At 50.9% G+C, this 20,486-nt stretch overlaps 1 protein-coding gene across 4 annotated transcripts in view; it reads left to right on the top strand.

The window, feature by feature from the left end:
• The window catches only part of Prdm11 (PR/SET domain 11), a 92,943-nt gene that overhangs the window by 22,401 nt on the left and 50,056 nt on the right, over window positions 1-20,486 (top strand). For 3 of the 4 annotated variants that reach the window (XM_041641269.1, XM_041641266.1, XM_041641270.1), the window contains exons 2-4: window positions 17,066-17,190; window positions 17,519-17,622; window positions 18,050-18,312. In XM_041641269.1, the coding sequence (XP_041497203.1) occupies window positions 17,066-17,190; window positions 17,519-17,622; window positions 18,050-18,312 (492 nt within the window). Of the gene's footprint in view, window positions 1-16,065; window positions 16,088-17,065; window positions 17,191-17,518; window positions 17,623-18,049; window positions 18,313-20,486 lie in introns of those variants that run through there. The other variant, XM_041641267.1, reaches the window with a different exon arrangement.

Genomic DNA, 20,486 nt, shown 5'->3' with positions numbered 1-20,486 from the left:
CTCCGCTGTGGTCACAGAATGCCAGAGCAAATGAGTGCTACAGGAAACCAAGCCCTGCTGCCTCACTGTACAGACAGGTAAACTGAGGCTCAGTGCCCACATGGAAGAGGTCAGGCTCACCACAGCCCGGCTTGACTGTGTCTTTTCATTTCATAAGGGGACAGAGGGAGGCTAACTGTGCTTCTGTCTGAGCTGCTTCACACCAGCTTCTGTCTGAGCTGCTTCTGGCAGGGATCTGGCTGCTTCTCCTGCACTCTGGGAGCATGCGTTTGCATCGGCTTCACCTCAGCGTCTTCAGGGTTCAGTGTGGGGGAGCAGTCTAAAGGGAGATGAGCTGGCAGGCTGCACAATTCCCAGGTCATTATCTGGAGCTGCCACAGAGGTCACCAGCTCGGATGCATCGCACAGCACAGGGAACACAGGAAGTCGACTGCCTTTGGAGCTGGGCAGCCGCGCTGACCCATCTGAGCAGGACTCCTACTTACCCCCTGCATACCGCCACCATGTGGAGCCACATGCCCAGTGTGACTGGCCCTTGTGACTGTGGAGAAGCAGACTGTCCACACTTACCTATGGCAGAAATAAAAGTCGAGAAAGCGGAGCAGCTGCCAGTTTTCCACCTACACTTCCTTCTTGTCGCCTCAGGGTGGAGCCGGTTCCATGGTAATTACCTTGGGGGACCTCTCAGGAACCCCTGTCCTCCCTGTGCAGGATCCCTGTCTTACTAGATTGCCACCTGGAAACAGTGGCAAGAGGGTAGGTGGGCTTTGGGCCGATTAGACTCCACGCAGCTGCTGTGCAGCTTTGTTCAAACCACTTAACCTCTCTGAACTTCTATCAGAAAAGCAGAGGAAAACTGCCTCCAGGGTCATGAACTTTATGAAGTACAACCTGCCAGAAACTCAGCTGTTGTGCAAACATAGAATGCATGTGGCTCCGTTCAAGGTCCAAGAGGGTCCTGAGAGCTTCCGGCACCATGGGATCCAGCGGCTCACACAATGTCTTCAGGACTCTGTCCAGCCTTCTCGGCTTTCTTCTGTGCTGACTCCATTTATAGGCAGCTGCTGGGGTGGGGTGGGGGTGGAGCGGGGGTGGAGCACAAGCCTGGCAGCAGGCACCTCTGTTCTTGCATCCTCTGAAACTCCATTGCTTCATCCATGGGCTGGGCCTCCTTACCCTTCCTTGCAGCAACCATTGGGTATTGCTGATCCAGTATGCAGATCCAGGATCTCATTGGTTGGTTTTCACAATCAATCGCACACCGAGCTGGAGAAGAGACAGGGCGAGTCCCGTCCACAGGCATGGTTGCTGAGCCATGAGGATGGGAACCTTGTTCCCAGCACGTCCGATAGTGCTGGCCTTCAGTACTGGTACTGCAGGAGCACAGGTCAAGAGGGAATGAATGGGCGCCCTCCACTGGGTTTGGAAGACACCAGGCCAGGGCACTGACATATTAGAGCTTCCCCCTCCCACCTCCTTCCTGGAGGCCTGTGAGGAAGGTCACCTTTCTGGCAGTGTTACAGCTCTGCAGAGCCTCTTCCTTCTAAGCATGTCAGCTCACCAGAGCAGCCCACCAATGCCCAGTTTGCCCCACAGGTGTGTGACAGACAGTCATGAAGTGTTAGTGACCGTGTCACCATGCACACTCAGGCATCTTACCCGACATTGATCTCCTTCATCTGTGAGCTTCAGCAGCTGACACTGCTTTTCCTCCTTTTGAAGCAGAGGTCCTGTCCCATCATCTGTAAGGAAGGGCACAGTGAGGAGTGAGAGCAGTGGGAGTAAGCCCAGGCACACAGTGTCAGTAGTAAAGTACAATATTTTTCACAAGCAGCTCAAGTGGTCACCTGCACGGTAGACTGGTCTCCCTGGTCTCAAATCGCTGGGAGGATGAGGTGAAGCAGCAACCCTGCATACAGTGGGCATGTGTGCCATGGTGATGTGTGTATATGTGTGTGGATGCACGTGTGCCATAGTGATGTGTGTATATGTGTACTGGTGCACGTGTGCCATGGTGATGTGTGTATATGTGTGTGGGTGCACATGTGCCATGGTGTATGTGTGTATATGTGTGTGGGTGCCTGTGTTTTATGGTGATGTGTGTATATGTGTGTGGATACATGTGTGCCATGGTGATGTGTGTATATGTGTGTGGATGCATGTGTGCCATGGTGCATGTGTGTATATGTGTGTGGATACGTGTGTGCCATGGTGATGTGTGTGGATGCTCGTGTGCCATGGTGTATGTGTGTATATGTGTGTGGGTGCCTGTGTTTTATGGTGATGTGTGTATATGTGTGTGGATACATGTGTGCCATGGTGATGTGTGTATATGTGTGTGGATGCATGTGTGCCATGGTGCATGTGTGTATATGTGTGTGGATACGTGTGTGCCATGGTGATGTGTGTGGATGCTCGTGTGCCATAGTGTTGTGTGTATATGTGTGTGGATACATGTGTGCCATGGTGATGTGTGTATATGTGTGTGGGTGCCTGTGTGTCATGGTGATGTGTGTATATGTGTGTGGATACATGTGTGCCATGGTGATGTGTGTATATGTGTGTGTGGATGCACGTGTGCCATGGTGATGTGTGTATATGTGTGTGGATACATGTGTGCCATGGTGCATGTGTGTATATGTGTATGGATACATGTGTGCCATGGTGCATGTGTGTATATGTGTGTGGATACATGTGTGCCATGGTGATGTGTGTATATGTGTGTGGATACGTGTGTGCCATGGTGATGTGTGTGGATGCACGTGTGCCATAGTGTTGTGTGTATATGTGTGTGGATACATGTGTGCCATGGTGATGTGTGTATATGTGTGTGGGTGCCTGTGTGTCATGGTGATGTGTGTATATGTGTGTGGATACATGTGTGCCATGGTGATGTGTGTATATGTGTGTGGATGCACGTGTGCCATGGTGCATGTGTGTATATGTGTGTGGATGCACGTGTGCCATGGTGCATGTGTGTGGATACATGTGTGCCATGGTGATGTGTATATGTGTGTGGATACACATGTGCCATGGTGATGTGTGTATATGTGTGTGGATGCACGTGTGCCATGGTGCATGTGTGTGGATACATGTGTGCCATGGTGATGTGTGTATATGTGTGTGGGTGCCTGTGTGTCATGGTGATGTGTGTATATGTGTGTGGATACATGTGTGCCATGGTGCATGTGTGTGGATACATGTGTGCCATGGTGATGTGTGTATATGTGTGTGGGTGCCTGTGTGCCATGGTGATGTGTGTATATGTGTGTGGATGCACGTGTGCCATGGTGCATGTGTGTATATGTGTGTGGATGCACGTGTGCCATGGTGCATGTGTGTGGATACATGTGTGCCATGGTGATGTGTGTATATGTGTGTGGGTGCCTGTGTGTCATGGTGATGTGTGTATATGTGTACAGGTGCACGTGTGCCATGGTGATGTGTGTATATGTGTGTGGATACACGTGTGCCATGGTGATGTGTGTATATGTGTGTGGGTGCATGTGTGCCATGGTGCATGTGTGTATATGTGTGTGGGTGCACATGTGCCATGGTGCATGTGTGTATATGTGTATGGATACATGTGTGCCACGGTGCCTGTGGAGGTCAGAGGTAACTTTAAAAGGTCAGTCCACTCCTTCCACTGTGTGGGATTGAACTCACCAGGCTTGGCAATGAGGCCTTTCCTCACTGAGCTCCACATATATTTTGTATAACAACCTTACTAAGTAGAGGCTGCCTGTATCCACAGACCTAGGGAGGTTCAGGCACTCCCCCAGCCACACAAGAACTTGAAGCATCATGTCAAGCACCTCTCACCAGCCTTTCTGTTTCTTACTCAGATCCCACTGTCACCAGAGATCGTGCATCCGCGAGTCCATTGTGCGTCCACTTTGCACCAGGCTGTTCTGGCTGCAGAGGACAGAACAAGAAACAGAATAGATAAGATCTGCTCTTCCTGGAGTCTCCATTCTAGCTGGAGAGACCGGGACCAATCTTATAAATAAATACTGTGCAGGTTGGATGAGGATGCGGTCTATAGATGGTCTGGCGGGCGGGGCGGGGGGGGGGGAGCAAAGGGCGCTGCTGTTGCAGAGGATGCCCAGAGATTTGACATCAGTCAAAGCCTGGAGGGCTGAGAAAGTCATGGGGATCTGCCGGAGAGAACTCTGCATAGAGAACAGCACGTGCAAAGGCCCGTGCGGAGGCTGGGCAGGACTTGGAGCTGTGCTAGGGGTGATGGGAGAACCACGAGAGACAAGGTTCCAGGAAATGGGGACAGTGTCCTGGTCACTTTGCAGGGTCTGAAGCAAGTTGCCCCTTGTGACAGATTCTCCTTGACTGTAGGACAGGGGTTGGACACTTTCGTTTTGTGAGATCAGATCTCACTATGTAGAGGAGGCTGTCGTTGTGTTCAAGGTCTGGGTTACAGGTATGAGGCACACATCCAGCTTCTGTGCATCTTGTAAGGCCCCAGAACCGGGTCCCTCCCCACAGAGGATGCGCCAGGGCAGGAGATAGTTTATGAGGCCCAGGTGGAATGCTAGCGCCAGCGGGAGCAAGCCTATCCAGAGGGGCCCCATACTGCATTGGGGGCGGACGAGGCAAGGATGACTGACAGCTGCTCAGAACAGAAACCTTGTCTGGGCAGGCTGGAGAGAGTAAAGCAGACTTCCAGGAAATGCAGAGTGGCTGGCTTTCTGACATGCTGACAGGCACCCTGGCCGTGCCCACTGAACTGCCCCCTTGACTGTGTCCAGCATCAGCCAGCTCTCTGAACCTCCAGCCTCAGTTGTGTCCGCTCGTCCACCCCCCTCTGACGCTGGCTTCCCAGACTTGGCCCAGTCCCCATAGGACTAGGACTCAGTGGGAGAGTCACCTCAGAGTCCTATTGCAGATCCTAGCTGTCTAGGCTTCTGGTACTAAGGATTCTGACGTCTGTCTGCATAGCAGAGGCTCCAGGTCCCTTTCTCCATTTCCAACATCCACTGGATTGGCTCGTGGGACTCAGGACATGGTGTTTCCCACCATTCCTGGCTTATAGGAAGAGCCCAGCCCAGACACTGCAGGTGGAAGGGCTGCATAGGGGATGGCGTGTGGGAGGCCAAGGAGCTACTGAGTCTTTTCCTATGTCACCCGGGCTAGTGAACCCCAGTGTGTTCACTAGTCTGACAGGTCTCTGAGCTAAGGCTGTGTGTATTGTGTGTGTGTGTGTGTGTTCAGTATAAACATGCCACACACTAGCAAGCACATGTGAAGGCTGGAGGCTGACGTCTGGTGTCTTCCTCTGTTTCTCTCCACCTTATTTTTTGAGCAGGGTTTGTTGCTGAGTTTGGAGTTCGGTATTTCAGCTAGACTGGGTAGCCAGCGAGCCCCCAGGAGCCGTCTGTGCCCTCCATGTCTACAACACTGTCATCAGAGGTGCATGGCCCCATGCCCAGATTGTATGTGGTGCTGGGAGCTGAACTCAGGTCCTTGTGCTCACACAGCGAACACTTCACTCGCTGGACATCCCACCCCTCCCCCATCTTAAAGTTTATTTTAATATTCTGGTTCTCGTCTCAGTATTCAGTGCCCCACAGAATCACACCCTAGTCCTCTTGCAGAGGACAGTGGGCGAAGCTGGAGACATGGGCTTTTGGGAGACCAGCCCCTCCCTGAAGCTCTCTGGAGTCCCCATGGTCACTTCATTAGCAGAAACTCAGGTGCTGGCCAAAGGGCTTCTTATGAATACCAGGAGACAATCTAGTTAGACAGTGTGCCAGAAGAGATGTTTCTTATTATACCCATGTCCTTCTGCTCTGACAACTGGCTGTATGGAAAGAATGTGTCCTGTGAAGTCTTCAGGGCTTGGCTGTCTTAGCAACGGTGGCTGTGAACTTTCTCACCAAAGTCACAAAATAAACACCTTTCATTCCCTTTGACCCCAAAGTGGGTCAGGAGTCTGCTGCCGAGGGGAATGTCCTGTATGGTGATAGACCTAAGGCCCAGCTCCGGTTGGCAGTGATGGCTCACACCTTTAATCCCAGCACTCAGGAAGCAGAGGCCAGCCTGGTCTACAGAGCAAATTCTAGGACAGCCAGGGCTACACAAGCGTGTGTTCTCTCTCTCTCTCTCTCTCTCTCTCTCTCTCTCTCTCTCTCTCTCTCACACACACACACACACACACACACACACACACACACACACACACGATGCCAATCTGAGCCACCATCTCCAGGTCTTGCTCCAACCTCTACCGCTCCAATTCCTACCAGCTGAGCAGTACACGTAGTACATTTTAGAAGTCCTGCAGGAGGGACCACCCTGGAAGGACCACAGTGTCCTACCAGACCCACCCAGCTGTGCTCCACCAATGCTCCTTGGAGGGAGCCCGCATCTGGCCGGAGCTCAGTTCCACAGCTGTCAGTGGGTTGTTTTTTATTTTGTCTTGGGGCCCCTGCAGATATTTTGGCTCTGTTCTTATTAACATATTGGTTCACACACACAAAAATTACACATCTTACAAAAGCATGGCCTAAGATGTTTCTACAGACATACCCATGGAACCAGCACCCAGGTCAAGAAACGGAGCCCAATTTTAGCCCTAGGATGCTGTTTTCTGCCTATTTTGGTTGGTTCCAAGCAAACTCTGAACTTACCCTTGGTACCACTTACTCTTCACGTAGATGCGACTGCATACCTGATAGAGGCAGTTAGAGGGAAGGCTTTCTTTTGGCTCATGGTCCAAGGGATACAGGCCATCATATTGGAGAAGGTATAGCGGATGGTGCTCCATCTATGGCAGCTGGAGTGAATCCTGCTCACATCTCAGTGACAGACCATGTTGTGGAGAGCCCTCAATGGGAACGGGTAAGCCTCTGGTTTTAGGCTCTCCCCTACACTGCAAAAAGTTCCACACTTTCTCCGAACAGCGCCACTACCTAGGGACTAACTATCCAAAGCCATGAGCCTGCGAGGGTGCGGGCCTCAGGGGCATTGCAAGTTCAACCATAACTGCTTCACACCACAGATATATCTAGTTATCAAGTTCAACCATAGCTGCTTCACACCACAGCTGTATCTAGTTGTTTAGTTTCTTAACTTTCTATAAACCTCTCTGGGTGTCTAGTTGCTCTTCTCAGTGTTATGATTCAGCCATAGTGTACATGTGACTGTGGTTAGATACCTCTCCTTCTGTGTGATATTCCATTCACTAATTGATTTTATTTCATACACTGGCACATGATTGTCACCTCAGCTTTCAGGAGACTGAGGGAGGAGGGTTGAGGATTCAAGGTAGACTATCTCAAAACAAACAAAAACCAGGCAAACTCAGCGAACAGCGTGCACTCCAGGAGATAGCAGGGCAGAGTGAGTGAGCACGGTCCTACAAAGTCTTTGCTTAGGATGCTTACAGCTAACCAGCGTTGATCTGATTGGCACACAGCAATGTGATGGGAGGGGATGGTTACAGCAAGCAGGCAAGTTTTTCAAAGTAGGCTCATAAAATAGAGCCAGGAATGCTTCATGGGGGAAATACCAGCCCGCATTGCCCCTTTAGTGGATCCCTCATCCATCAAAAGCACCCCTTTTGTGCTCACTTCTAATCTGGATCCCCCCCTTATTTTTTGCCAGCCTAGGGTTGAATCTAAGAGTCTATTGATAAACAAAGAATTCCTTTAAAGCAGCGGTTCTCAACCTGTGGGTCTTGACCCCTTTTAGGGCCAGATATCAGATATCTTGTCTGTCAGTTAGTTACATTACGATTCATTACAGTAGCACAATTACAGTCATGAAGTAGCAGCTATTGTTGGGGTCACCACAGCATGGGGGGCTGTGTTAAGGGTTGCAGCATTAAGAAGGTGAGAACCCCTGCTGTAAAGGTTTCTCCTGGCCCTTCCTTTTTTCCCTCCCTTTTGCCTTCCCTCCCCCTCTTCTTCATCTTTTTTCTCCTCCTCTTCTTTCTTTCTCTTCTTCTTCTTCATGCTGAGGTCAAATTCAAGTCCGTTTCCAGATCTTCAGATGGGCTTACTTTGTTTGTATCTTTTCATATTGCTCCTGGGCTCATTTCCCACTCCACGGAGGTTTAGACTCACCCCAAAACTGAGTGGAGAGTACAGAGTTCCTATATGTCACCTTGTCCACCACAAGGGCGTGCGTGCTTGCTTGTTTCAGTTGATGACCTCACAGTGACGTCATCGCCAAAGTCCACAGCTAGCGTGAGAGAGTTCCCTCTTGGTACTGCTGTTCTATGGTTCACACAGACGGGTGACTGGATGTTGACCTGTATCTATTAGAGTCACTTGATGAGCAGTCAAGTGTTTCGCCACCTTGTCCCTTCCTCCATATTACTGTCTCCCCAGATTCCCTCTCAGAATGTCACATGGTGGCAACTGTACAACATGTAGCTGTTCCTCAGTGACCTTTCCCACTTAGTAGTAACTTCCATTTTCCTTCCACAAGTAGAACATGTTTTTCATGTCAGTAATTGCCCATGTTAGCTGCCGCCCAGCGTTCCATCCCATGGTCTGAGTGAGGTTTAAATCACTTCTGTGTGTTTGCTATCGTGGATTACAGTGTAGAGAATAGGTCTGCAGGTTCACGTGTGCTGGATCCCAAGATGGGGATTTCTCGTGCAGAGAGCTGGCCTTTGGGTTGCCGAACACCATCTTGGAATGCTGCTTCACTTCATACTCCAACCCATAATATTTGAGCAGCTATCTCTCCTGACTCATGGCAATCCTCAGTATCACTAAGATTTTAGGAATTTTGTCAGTTTACTAATGGAGATATGATACCCGAAAGGGCTGCCTAGTACCGAGAAAGATGCTGATCAGATGCCAAGTTCAAGCCAAGAAGAGAAGAGAACTCTGATCGATTAGTGATGTTTGCCGTGGCTGCTGCTACATCAGAGAGTGTGGGAGCTGTACGCTTGTCATCTCGGACACCCAGAGCCTGAGTGTTAATAAGCTTTCGGACTTTTCCACTGAGCATTTTAGCCATTTGTCACCTCTTTTACAAATTGTTCACTACTTTTCTGTTGGGCGGAGCATCAGCATAGACTGATGAGAAGTGTTTTTCTGTTGGGTATAGTAACTTCTGGGAAGCCCCTCCCCCAAGTGCTAGGGCCTCACCCACGATTGACAAATGGTCTACCTCTGACCTATAGCCCCAGCCCAACCCATTTTTATTTTTACTTTGTAAGCTAATAAAAAGAAATTTTAAATTATTTTTTAAACTTTTTATTGATTTTTTTGTGACTTTCACATCATGCACCCAATCCCACTCATCTCCCTGCACCCCCATATCTGCTCTCTGCCCTTGCAACCTCCCCCGAAAGAAAAAAAAAATCTTGCCATGGTAGCTGTGGTGTGTCACCATTTTGCGCAGTTTTGCTTCAAGTGTTCATTGCAATGAGTCACTGAGCCGCGTCCCTGTCTCTGGCTTCTGCTACACTGTCGATACTGGATCCTCTCTGGAACAACTCTCGGATATCCTATTGTTGCCCGGTGTCATGGAGATCCTATAACTTTGGTTCTGCGGGACTGGCTGCATCACCTACTCTAATATTTCTAAGACGGGATAGGTGTTGGGGGTGGGTCAACTGAAAGCCCTGGATCTGGGCCTGAGTTGGTCAGCCCATCCGATCTCCCACGCCTATCACCAGGGCCAGCTCTCCTGCCTGAGGCAACTGTCAAGGGGCAGAACTCAACCCCATTTTTAAACATCAGAAAACTTTTACCAACTTCCTTTTAATGTCCAACATACACACACACACACACACACACACACACACACACACTTACTATGTTTCTTTGAACTCATGATTTTCCTATCTGTTGAAGGAGCCGTGGGCTGCATTCCTGCCACCCAGCTCCCGGCCGCCTGGCTAGCTTATGCCCCAAAATAACAACACACAAATTGTATTCATTTAAACACTGCCTGGCCCATTAGCTCTAGCTTCTTACTGGCTAATTCTTACATCTTGATTACCTATTTCTTTCTTTTTTTTAAAAATTATTTATTTATTTATTTATTTATTATGTATACAATGTTCTCTCTGTGTGTATCCCTGCAGGCCAGAAGAGAACACCAGACCTCATTACCGATGGTTGTGAGCCACCATGTGGTTGCTGGGAATTGAACTCAGGACCTTTGGAAGAGCAGGCAATGCTCTTAACCGCTGAGCTGTCTCTCCAGCCCTTGATTACCTATTTCTATTCATGTGTGTTGCACCTCAAGGTGCGCTTACTGGGAAGATTCTAGCCTATGTCCATCTTGGGTCGGAGCTTCATAGCATCTGCCCCAGAGAGGAGAGGAAATGGCGTCTTGCGTCTGAGCTCACTTCCTCTTCCTCCCAGCATTCTGTTCTGTTTACTCCACCCACCTAAAGGCTGGCCTATCAAATGGGCCAAGGCAGTTTCTTTATTAGCCAATGACCTTCCTCCATCACCTATCAACCTCCCAAATAGCTGGATTTACTCTTAAATGATACTAACATTTAAAGAAGAACAGCTAATGTTAATAAAGTGATTATAATGGGCTAAACATTAGTGTGTAGACCTGACCTGTGAAACAGAAATGTGTGGACGATCAGCCATTAGTCACTTGTCAGAGTTACACAGCCTAGGTGTGGCTATGCTGGTAACAGTAGCAGAAGGTGTGCTGGTGTAAGACTTCCATATATTTAGCCAGGTGTGGTAGCACATGCCTTTAATCCTGGCACTTGAGAGGCAGAGGCTGGAGGATCTCTGAGTTTGAGGCCAGCCTGATTTACACAGCAAATTTCAGGACAGCCAGAACTATGTAGACAGACCTTGTCTTAAAAAAAATGCTTCCATGAATTCAGTAGTATCTTTTAATAAATTTATCTTATAGTGATTGGTATTCTCTAGTAATCCTGGCACACAGAGACAGGATTGTTAAATTGGAAGCTTACCTGTGCTACATAGCCAGACTATTTTGTTTGATTGCTTGTTTTTTGAGACAGGTCTCACTGCAGCTCTGACTGTCCTGGAACTCACTATGTAGATCAGGCTGGCCTAGAACTCACCATGTAGATCAGACTGGCCTAGAACTCACCAAGTAGATCAGGCTGGCCTAGAACTCACAGAGATCCTCTGTGATACCTCTGCCTGCCCAGGGCCAGCTGGGATTAAAGGTATAGTCTACCACACCTGGCTTAGTCTCTCTCTCTCTCTCTCTCTCTCTGATAAATAGGTTTTAAAAATTGCCTTTTGCAATTGAGCAGCTGCCTGCATTTGCAGGCTTATGTTACATTTAAATTCAAGGAATAGTAATCATTCTCCCCACAGATAACTATTCAGGGGCTGGAGAGATGGTTCAGGGGTTAAGAGCACCTGCTTCTCTTACAGAGGATCTGAGCGTCGTTCCCAGGAATCACATCAGGTGACCCACAACTGCCTGAAACTCCAGCTCCAGGATAAATAAATAAAATATTCCACACATAAACCTAAAATTTTTAATTTAACTCTTTCCTTTAATAATTCCAAAATGTCTCCATTCCTGCTCTTTTGGTCCACTATTTACCATCCTTCGTTAATGTGTTGTGGGGGTGCACACCAGTATGGGAGATTACATCCAGAGGATTGCCACAGGCTTGAGGCCTGCTTGCTTTACACAGCAAGTATCAGTTCAGCGAGACCGCGTAGTAAAACCCTGTCTCCAAAAACAAACAACTTAGGTTGGAGAGTTGACTCAACAGTTAAGAGCACTTGTTGCTCTTGCAGAGGACCAGAGTTCAAGTCTCAGCACCCACATGGTGGCTCTCAGTCTCCTGTAACTTCCATCCCAGAGGATATGACACCTTCCTCTGGCTTTCATGAGCACACGTGGTATGCACATCTTCACGTTGGCCAAACACTCACACATAAATTAATAAAGTAAAATAAAAAATTTAGCTCCCCACAAAACAACATCAAAATGGCTTGGGATCGCTAGCCCAGGTATATGTCTGACCTTAAGTCCTTTTGTTATTCAAGGGGACATTGGAAGATGCAGGATGGATAACAAACAGAACTGCAGGTTCTCATGGTGCCAGGCGTGAAGGAAGCCGAATGGGCACAGCCTCCTGATGCTCCAGCCCCCTGGCTGCCAGGCACTCAGAGATCCTGGCTCTCTGCCAGAGGTGAAAATGAGCTGCAGGCCTCTGGCCACTCTCACCCCCTCCTCTTGGGTCTGCATCTCATTGCTGAAGGTTGCAGCAGGCTTAATCTCTGTAAGAGCAGACTCCAAGGAGCCAGGCTGCAGGGAGCAGTGCCAGCAGCTTGGAGTGCTCTGCGAGGGTGCTTGTGCTTGGGCACAGAGGCCAGAGCCATATGCAGAAATGGCTTTTAGAGCTCCCCCCGGCCCGTGCCTTCCGGTGCCTGCTGAGACTAATATGAAGGACCTGGTGAAGGTCACCAGCCTGTGCTCTCTCTCCATGTAGGTTCATTTAGTCACATCCTATTCTCATCCCTGTCCCTATAAGCCTGCAGCTGGGACAGAGTTTATTTCAAAGTAAAGGTGCCTGTGGCCCACTTCAGGGCTTAAATGTGCAGCACTCATACAAGTGAGGCTTGATCATGGCCTCTAGGCCGCTGGGCTTTTCCAAGAATGGAGATAATAGCCAGTAAGTAGATGTAAGGTAATGAGAACAGGGGCACCCTTTTCGATTTGTTTACCAGGGAGCCCAGAGCTGAATGGAGGCTCCATCACTAAGCATCTAACAATAGATTGTTATAATTGGTGTCTCATGGGTGCACATGGGAGAGCATGATAGACACAGGACGGTCTTGTCATCTCTGACACCCAGAATCTGAGATCTGACACTCTGTTTCCTAGCCATCCTATTTTGCGCAAGTTGAGTATTTCTAGTCTGAAAATCCCAAATGCAATGTAAGTCAAAATCTGACATATCCAACAAATGATCAAATTTTGGAGCATCGGGATCTGGTAAGGAGTATGCCAGCATTCCAGTGTTGGTACACTCCCAGGTCTGAAACACTTTGGGTGGAGCATCTCAGACAGTGACATCTAACCTGGGTGTGATTCTGTAAGATGCAAGCAAAGGTCACAGGCCTCTCTATTGGGAGGTGAGGACGCTGTCTGATGACCATTTCAATTGGCCTGTCTGTGTACCTCTTGTCCTGCGAGGTCACTCTGTCCCTTTCCCTCTGCCCCTGACCCCTGCCTTCACCTCCGAGCACCAGTGAAACAAGCCCTTATAAAGTGCTACTAGACTCTTTCCAAGGCCTCCCCTCAGTCTGTATCCCATTATTTCCTCGTGGGATGCCCTAGCAGTTATGATTATCCCTGGCTGGCCTATGAAGACTTCTTAAGGCTTAAATTGCAGGCATGTCCAACCTTTTGATGTTCCTACTGACGTTGTCTTCTACAAAATTCACACTCCAGAGCCTTGCAAATCAGTTCAAACAAACAGACAGACAAAAAAAAAAAAAACAAAAAAACAAAACGGGCTGGAGAGATGGCTCAGTGGCTCACACTGAACTTTCATAGCAAATCCAGCTCCAGGGAGATTTCATAACCTCTTCTAGTCTCCATGGGTACCTACACTCACATGTACAGCTTCCTTCTCCTTCCCTTTTTCCCTCTCTCCCTCCCTCCCTGCCTTCCTCCCTCCCCTCTCCCTTTGTCTCTGACCCAACTAAAATCCATAAAATGATTTTTAAAAGATATATTTATTTTTATTTTATGTGCATGTGTGTTTTGCATGCATGTATGTCTGTGTACCAAATGCATGCCTGGTGCCCATGGAGGCCATAAGAGGGCACTGGATTCCCTGGAACTGAAGCTACAAATGGTTATGAGCTGCCGAGTGCTGGAATCAAAACTGGGTCCTCTGGAAGAGCAACAGGTACTCTTAACTGCTAAGCCATCTCTCCAACCCCTACAAAATTTTTAATAAGGAAGGAAAATCTCAGGATGTTCTAAGTGAGTCTGTGGCTTTGTGTGGGCATCCTGGGGCGCATGCCCAGTAGAAGGACACAATGACTCGAGTGCTCATACTTTAGGACTTACCGTAAGAACTGGGCTCCCATGCTCACGAATCTGATTCATCTGTGCCTCTCACTGCCCAGTCCCTCAGTGCCAGCCTTGTCATTTCCCTTACCACCCTCTAGTCTGGCTGCATGGGGAAGGAGAGTCAAAAACAACAACAACAACAACAAAAACCTCCCCAAACTTTCTTTTCTTGAAATCTCTTGAGCTGAGTCGTTGTGGGGCAGCGAGGACACAGAAGGCCGTGCATTTTGACCTGGGTCATTTGATCATGAATTCGTTTGGCAGATGTGAACCCTGCCAGGGGTGGGGTAGGAATGAGACTAGGGTGCAGAATTAAAGGCGGTCCACTCGCATGCCCCACAGACTCCCTGGGAATGGAAGTCCCCTGTCCCCTTGACCTTCTTGCCCTAATCCCTGGTGTATGTTTTCCCAGCCTCCACATAGTTCCTAGCATATTTTTCTGGCACCTGTTACAGGTGTTAGGAAGGCATTGACAAGCCACAGAGCCTGTGAAGCCATTTGTAAAGCCTGCCCTTAGGGAACTAGCCAGAGGCCATTACACATAAGACAGCTATTATCAGATATGGCCAAGAGTAGTGGGGGCATTCCTAGGGTCAGTGGGCAGTGAGGAGATGGGCAGGGACACACCTAGGTCCCTAGGAGCCAGAGCAAGGGAGCACTGTGCAAAATGGTCGTAGGCTGTGTGCTCTCAGAAAGCTCTAGAGTTTGTCAGTGATTGGGTAAAAAGAGAAATTCAATAGTGGAGACTATTCTAAGCTACCCTTGTTGGGGTTGCCCAGTTATGTTCCTGATCAGCTTCCTTTTCTTCCTCCCTCTCTCCTTCCTTCCCTTCTTTCCTTCCTGTCTGTTGTTCTTGTTTGTCTGTTTGTTTGTTTGTTTGCGTTAGGGTCTCACTATGTAGCCCTGGCTATCCTGGAAGGCGCTAAGTAGTCCAGGCTGATCTCGAACTCACAGCTCTCCGTCCTCTGCCTCCTGAGTACTAGGATTAAAGGCTTGTGTCACTACATGCAGCTCTTGATTCGCTTTCTCTCCTGGAACTGTAGCGTCCCCCAAAGCTATTTGTCCCTGTCGTTTGCCACATCTGTGATGGAATCTATCATTAACCACACTTTGTTGGAAGGAGAGGACTGACTCCTGCAAGTTTTCCTCTGACCTCCACACACATGTCTGAGGCATGACCCCACTCCAGATTAAATTAAATAAGTAGATTTACTAAAAGAAATGGGAATGCAGAGAAGTCAGACAATCCTCATTCATCATCATTCAGTTTGGCAGCCGTGGCCAAGTACCACAAACATTACCACGTAGCTTCAGTCTCTGAAGGTTGAGAGGTCAAAGGTTAAGGTGCACCTATTCAGTTTTACTGGGATGAGTGATCTCTACCTTGCAGATGGGACCTTCCTGCTGTATCCTCACAGGCAACACCTTATCCAGTCTGTGTCCTCTCCAAAAAGTCACAGTGGAATTTAGGACTTTAACGTAGCCAAGTGTCAAAGGTCAAATATTTAGCCCCTAACACCTGCCCCATAACTGCATAATGTGTTTTGGAGACTTGAACTCTGGAGTTTCTCCGGAGTTTAGGCTGCTTCCAAACTAAGGGCCTGTGGGACTCCTACCCGTGCAACTGCAGCCCGGTCAGCCTACCTGACCTTGGGACAGTCCCTTCTCAGCTTCCAGCCCTTGGCACCCTTTTTCTCCGCCGGTGACTGGGGAACCATAGCCCGGGCTCGGAGGTGGAGCAAAACCCGCGCTCGCACCCCGGGCGGTGCAGGTGGCGCAGGTGGCGCAGGGCGTGGGCTGCGGTGGCCGAGGTGGGTGTCCGCGGTGGCGCTGCGGAGGCTGCTGCGGGCCGCGCGCGACCGTCCGCGCGTGAACCAGGGACTGTCCCCCTCGGCGGCCGCCCCCTCCCGCCGCTCATGTCCTGCGCGCCCCGCGCCCCTCCCGGCCGCCAGCCAACTGCGTGCCCCCGGGGCCGGCAAGAAGCCACATGCCCCCGCAAGGAATGCCGGGCTGCCGGGCGGGCGGGGGGCGGGCCGGACCGCGGCGCCCCGCCGCGAAGGTGGGTGACGGCCGGGGCGCCGCCCCCGCGCGCACTTTCCCGGTGAACCACACTCACGGCCGAACGGCGGCCCTTGGGCTGAGGGCAGGGAGCCCTGTCCCCTACGGTCCCCTGCGCGCGCCCCCCTCCTCCCGGCTCGCAGGAGGGGCAGGCCGTGCGGCTCCCCCACCCCTCCCGCCGCCGCGGGCTTTGGGGCCCCCGGTGGGGAGCAGGGGGCTGGTGAGCCGAGGAGCAGGGGTGTGGCCAGCGGGGGCCCCGGGGAGTGAGTCACACACACACTCTGCTCGCCCAGTCCCGGGGCCCAGCACGGTCCCAAGGCCGAGCTACTGCACAGCCCGCCGAAGAAGAGTGTCCGGGGGTCTGGCATGAGGACCGTGGGGAGGGGCTGCAGCCGGGTTCTGTGGTGAGGGCGGTAAGCATGCTCTGGGGACACTCCTCCCCTAGAGAGAGGGGTGGGCTTGGAGTCAGGGCTAGCCCTGGCTGGCACACAACCAGCTCCCCAGCCCTGCCTGTACCTGCTATGAGCTGCCCAAGGGGCCTGGCTTCTTCCTCCTGGCAGCCCCTCACTGGGGGCCTCACAGCCAGCCATGCAGAGCTCATTTCAGCTTTCCACTCCCTCGGTCCCCCCTTGGCAGAGTTTGTCAGGTTCTTGGGGGTCCCTTGTGTCCTTCGAACTTAGTATCCAGGCTGTGCTTCCCAGGCCTGCCTCCTGGCCTGAGCTGCCCCTGGGCCCTGACCCCATGGGGCTGGTGGCTCCAGTCCTCCCCAGGACCAGCCCGGGATAGAAATGGCATTTCCTCTTGGCCAGGCTACAGCTGTTTTTGTTGTCTGAGTTCTCAAGGGCTTCCTCTGGGGATGGCAGGGAGGGTAACCAGACTCCTAGGGACCCCTGCTCTCCCTCCTAGCCACTCACCCCTCTTCCCCTGTCTCTTTGATCTTCTTTCCTGTGCTGGTTCGGCCTCCGTTGCCTGTCCCCAGGACAGAATGACTGAGAACATGAAGGAGTGCTTGGCCCACACCAAGGCTGCTGTAGGGGACATGGTGACAGTAGTGAAGACAGAGGTCTGCTCACCACTCCGGGACCAGGAGTATGGCCAGCCCTGGTGAGGCCTGTGGGTGGTGACTTGAGGATGGGAGGGGGGTGGCTGGACTGGATTGGTTGGGGACCCAGGGAATGGCCACCTTCCTTACTGGGCAGCTCCTGGGGTCAGAGGTGAGCAGGAGTTAGAACTTGGGCAGAGTTTCCCAGGGCCCAGCTCTCAGGAATTCACATGCCCCACCACTCCTGCAGCAAATGACCAGCGTGTTGGAGCTCTTTGCCCTTCTGCAATGCCCCCTGCCTCCTGGACAGGTGTCCAGCCTGTCTTCCCCCTGGGCTGGCTATCTCTGATGGCTTCTTGCTTTTCTTTTGTGGACCCTTGCCCTGGCCAGCTCTAGGAGACCGGAGCCCTCTTCTGTGGACGCTGAACCCAAGAAGCTGAAGGGAAAGCGTGAGTTCTTCGTGACCAAAAGCTTCCAGCAAGTGGACTTCTGGTGTAAGTGGAGTGGAGGCTCTGGGCAACTCCTTCCTTCTCCACGTGCCCCACCTGCCACTGGCTTGGGAATATTGTGCCAGAGCTCCAGTGAGAGGCGTTCACCCGGGCACACAGGGTTCAGCCTCTCTTAGGCCTTAAAGCCCACAGATGTGCAGTTCCAGCTCAGGCCCTTGGCCCCAGAGCCATATTTTACTTGAGACAAAAGCCCCAACATTGGCAGCATGTCCTTCACCCCCCAGGGAGGATCATAGGTTATTGCTGCTGAGGGCCCTGGCCTGCAGCTGGCTGGGCAGGTCTAGGGCTAGAAAGTCTGAACCACATGCAGTGTGTTTATTGCTCTAAGTGTGGCCCCTAGGGATTTCCTCAGCCACTGTGTGGAGTCTGTCACACCGCCACTGAACTTTCCCTCTTCTTCACATTCCTCCAGTCTGTGAGTCCTGCCAAGAGTACTTCGTGGATGAGTGCCCGAACCATGGTCCCCCCGTGTTTGTGTCTGACACGCCAGTGCCTGTGGGCATCCCAGATCGGGCAGCCCTCACCATCCCACAGGGCATGGAGGTGGTAAAGGAAGCCGGTGGGGAAAGTGATGTGCGGTGTATAAACGAGGTCGTCCCCAAGGGCCACATCTTTGGCCCCTATGAGGGGCAGATCTCTACCCAGGACAAGTCAGCTGGCTTCTTCTCGTGGTTGGTGAGTGTCCCCTGTGCTATTCCTTGGGAGAGGTTAATAAGGGACTTTGACAGAAACCAGCAGGGGATAATTTATGCACGGACAACTGCTCTTTTTGTTACCCCTTTGGCTTATGGATGATGGATCTTGCAATTCTCTTGTCCCGGCCATGTGGCCTTTGTCCTTGGTGTCCAAGGGCCATGCTAAGGGATCCCAGTTCAGCAGCAAGCAGATTAGTCATCACCAGGTACCCAAGTATCCTCATATGTGTATGTGCACGTGGGTGAGCCTGTGTATGTGCACACGCACAGGCGTGTGCACGCGCATGCACCCAACTGTACATTCAGTAGTATTTACAAATACCTCAGCTAGCTGCTCCTTCAAAGGGGAAGGTTTGTAGCTGAGGACTGCAGGACCACAGAATGTGGTATTTGGCTCAGGAAATGGGCATGCCAGGTACTGGAGGGAAGGTTTCCGCAAGACCAACGTGATTCCCATGCTTGGGAACAAATGGTCTCCTGAGAAGACAGGCATTGAACAAGCATGTACAACTGATTCTTGCCACCCGAGAGGGAGCACAGCACAGTTTGGCGTACTGAGCTTGTGGTACCTGGAACCTGCGTTGGAAGTGTCAGCAAGCTTTGCTGTTTGCTGTCTAATGACTTTGAATGTGCCGCTTTCTTCTCTGGGCCTGTTGGCGACACAAGGCCAATGCAAGCTGCTGGTGAAGATTCTCATTGGCTTTGCACCGTTCTTGGGGTGTCATTGCTGTAATTGCTAAGTCACTAAGGTGGTCGTCATTGCTTGATGTTACTGCTGTTGGTTTGAGTAGGAATGGCCCCCATAGACTAATGTGCTTGAATGCTTGGCCCATAGGGAGTGGCAATATTAGGAGGTGTGGCTTTGTTGGAGGAGGTGTGTCACTATGGGGACAGGCTTTGAGGTCTCCTGTGCTCCCTGTGTGGCATGGTCTCCCGTTGCCTGGGGATCAAGATGCAGAACTCTCAGCTCCTTCTCCAGCAGCGTATCTGTCTGCATGTTACCATGCTACTCAGCATGCTAATAAACTAACCCTCTGAAACTGTAAGTCAGCCCCAGTTAAATGCTTTCTTTATAAGAGGTGGTCAGGGGTGTCTCTTCACAGCAATAGAAACCCCAACTAGTGCAGCCTGGTTGGGTGTTTTCAGTCTTGAGGCTTGGAGAATCTTGGAAGGGGGCTAGAACTTGGTTCTATGCACTCACGAGATGGGGAAGAAGACGGCTGTGGTGACAGTGGAGGTTAGCCGAGAGATGGCGGGGCGGTGTATGATACATTTCCCAAGCCTGAGGACTGAGGGAAGCTGGTGATGTGGCCAAGCAGCAGTGTGGCTAGGTCAGGCTGTGGCACAGAAAGTCTTGGTCTCAGGGAGGATGCTGGGGAGAGGGTCCATGCCAGCTGAGAACAGTAATGGCTGGAATTGAGGTCCAGAGGTGGGCAAATCTGAGACTCAAGAGGGAGAGTCCTGAGGTTGGTGTAATGGGCAGAGTGCCAAAGTGAGGAGTAGGGACTTTGAAAACCACGAGGAAGGATTCCTAAGACTGCTCATGGGAGAAGAGGCAGACAGTGGGGGTAGGGCATAGGATGGTAGAAGAAAGCAGCGGGGTCATTCAAACCACATCTGTGCCTCTGCCTGAGCATCCCCTTGGTGCCAGGGTCTGTGTCAGGACAGTTCAGATGTAAATCCTGCCCACATAGGCAGGAGATGGAACTAACCAAAAAATAATAAAAATACACATAAAACTATTGGCAGATGTCGGTGAGATAAAAAGCTAGGAGAAAGTAAAGAACCAGGGGAACCCATGTGACCAGAGGTCAGAGGAGGTCTCCTGACAGTGAACTGGGGCTGAAGGAGGAGCACAGTCACCTGTGTTATGGTTCTCCAGAGTAACAGAATTTATAGAATGAATATATTTATCTGTCCATCCATCTACCCACCCACCCATCCTTCCACCCACCCATCCGTCCATCCATCCACCCATCCATCCATCCCTCCATCTATCCACCTATCCATCCATCCATCCATCCATCCATCCATCCATCCATTTATCCATCCATCTATCCACCCACCCACCCACCCATCCATCCACCCGTCCATCCATCCATCCACCCATCATCCATCTATCCACCCATCTATCCATCTATCTTCTATCCATCC

Source organism: Microtus oregoni, unplaced genomic scaffold, assembly GCF_018167655.1.
Source record: "Microtus oregoni isolate MIOR12 unplaced genomic scaffold, Mior012 000068F_ref0000429, whole genome shotgun sequence".
In the NCBI taxonomy this organism is placed as follows: domain Eukaryota; kingdom Metazoa; phylum Chordata; class Mammalia; order Rodentia; family Cricetidae; genus Microtus; species Microtus oregoni.
The sequence above is the reverse complement of the archived record's forward strand: the minus strand, read 5'-3'. Positions and strand labels throughout refer to the sequence as shown.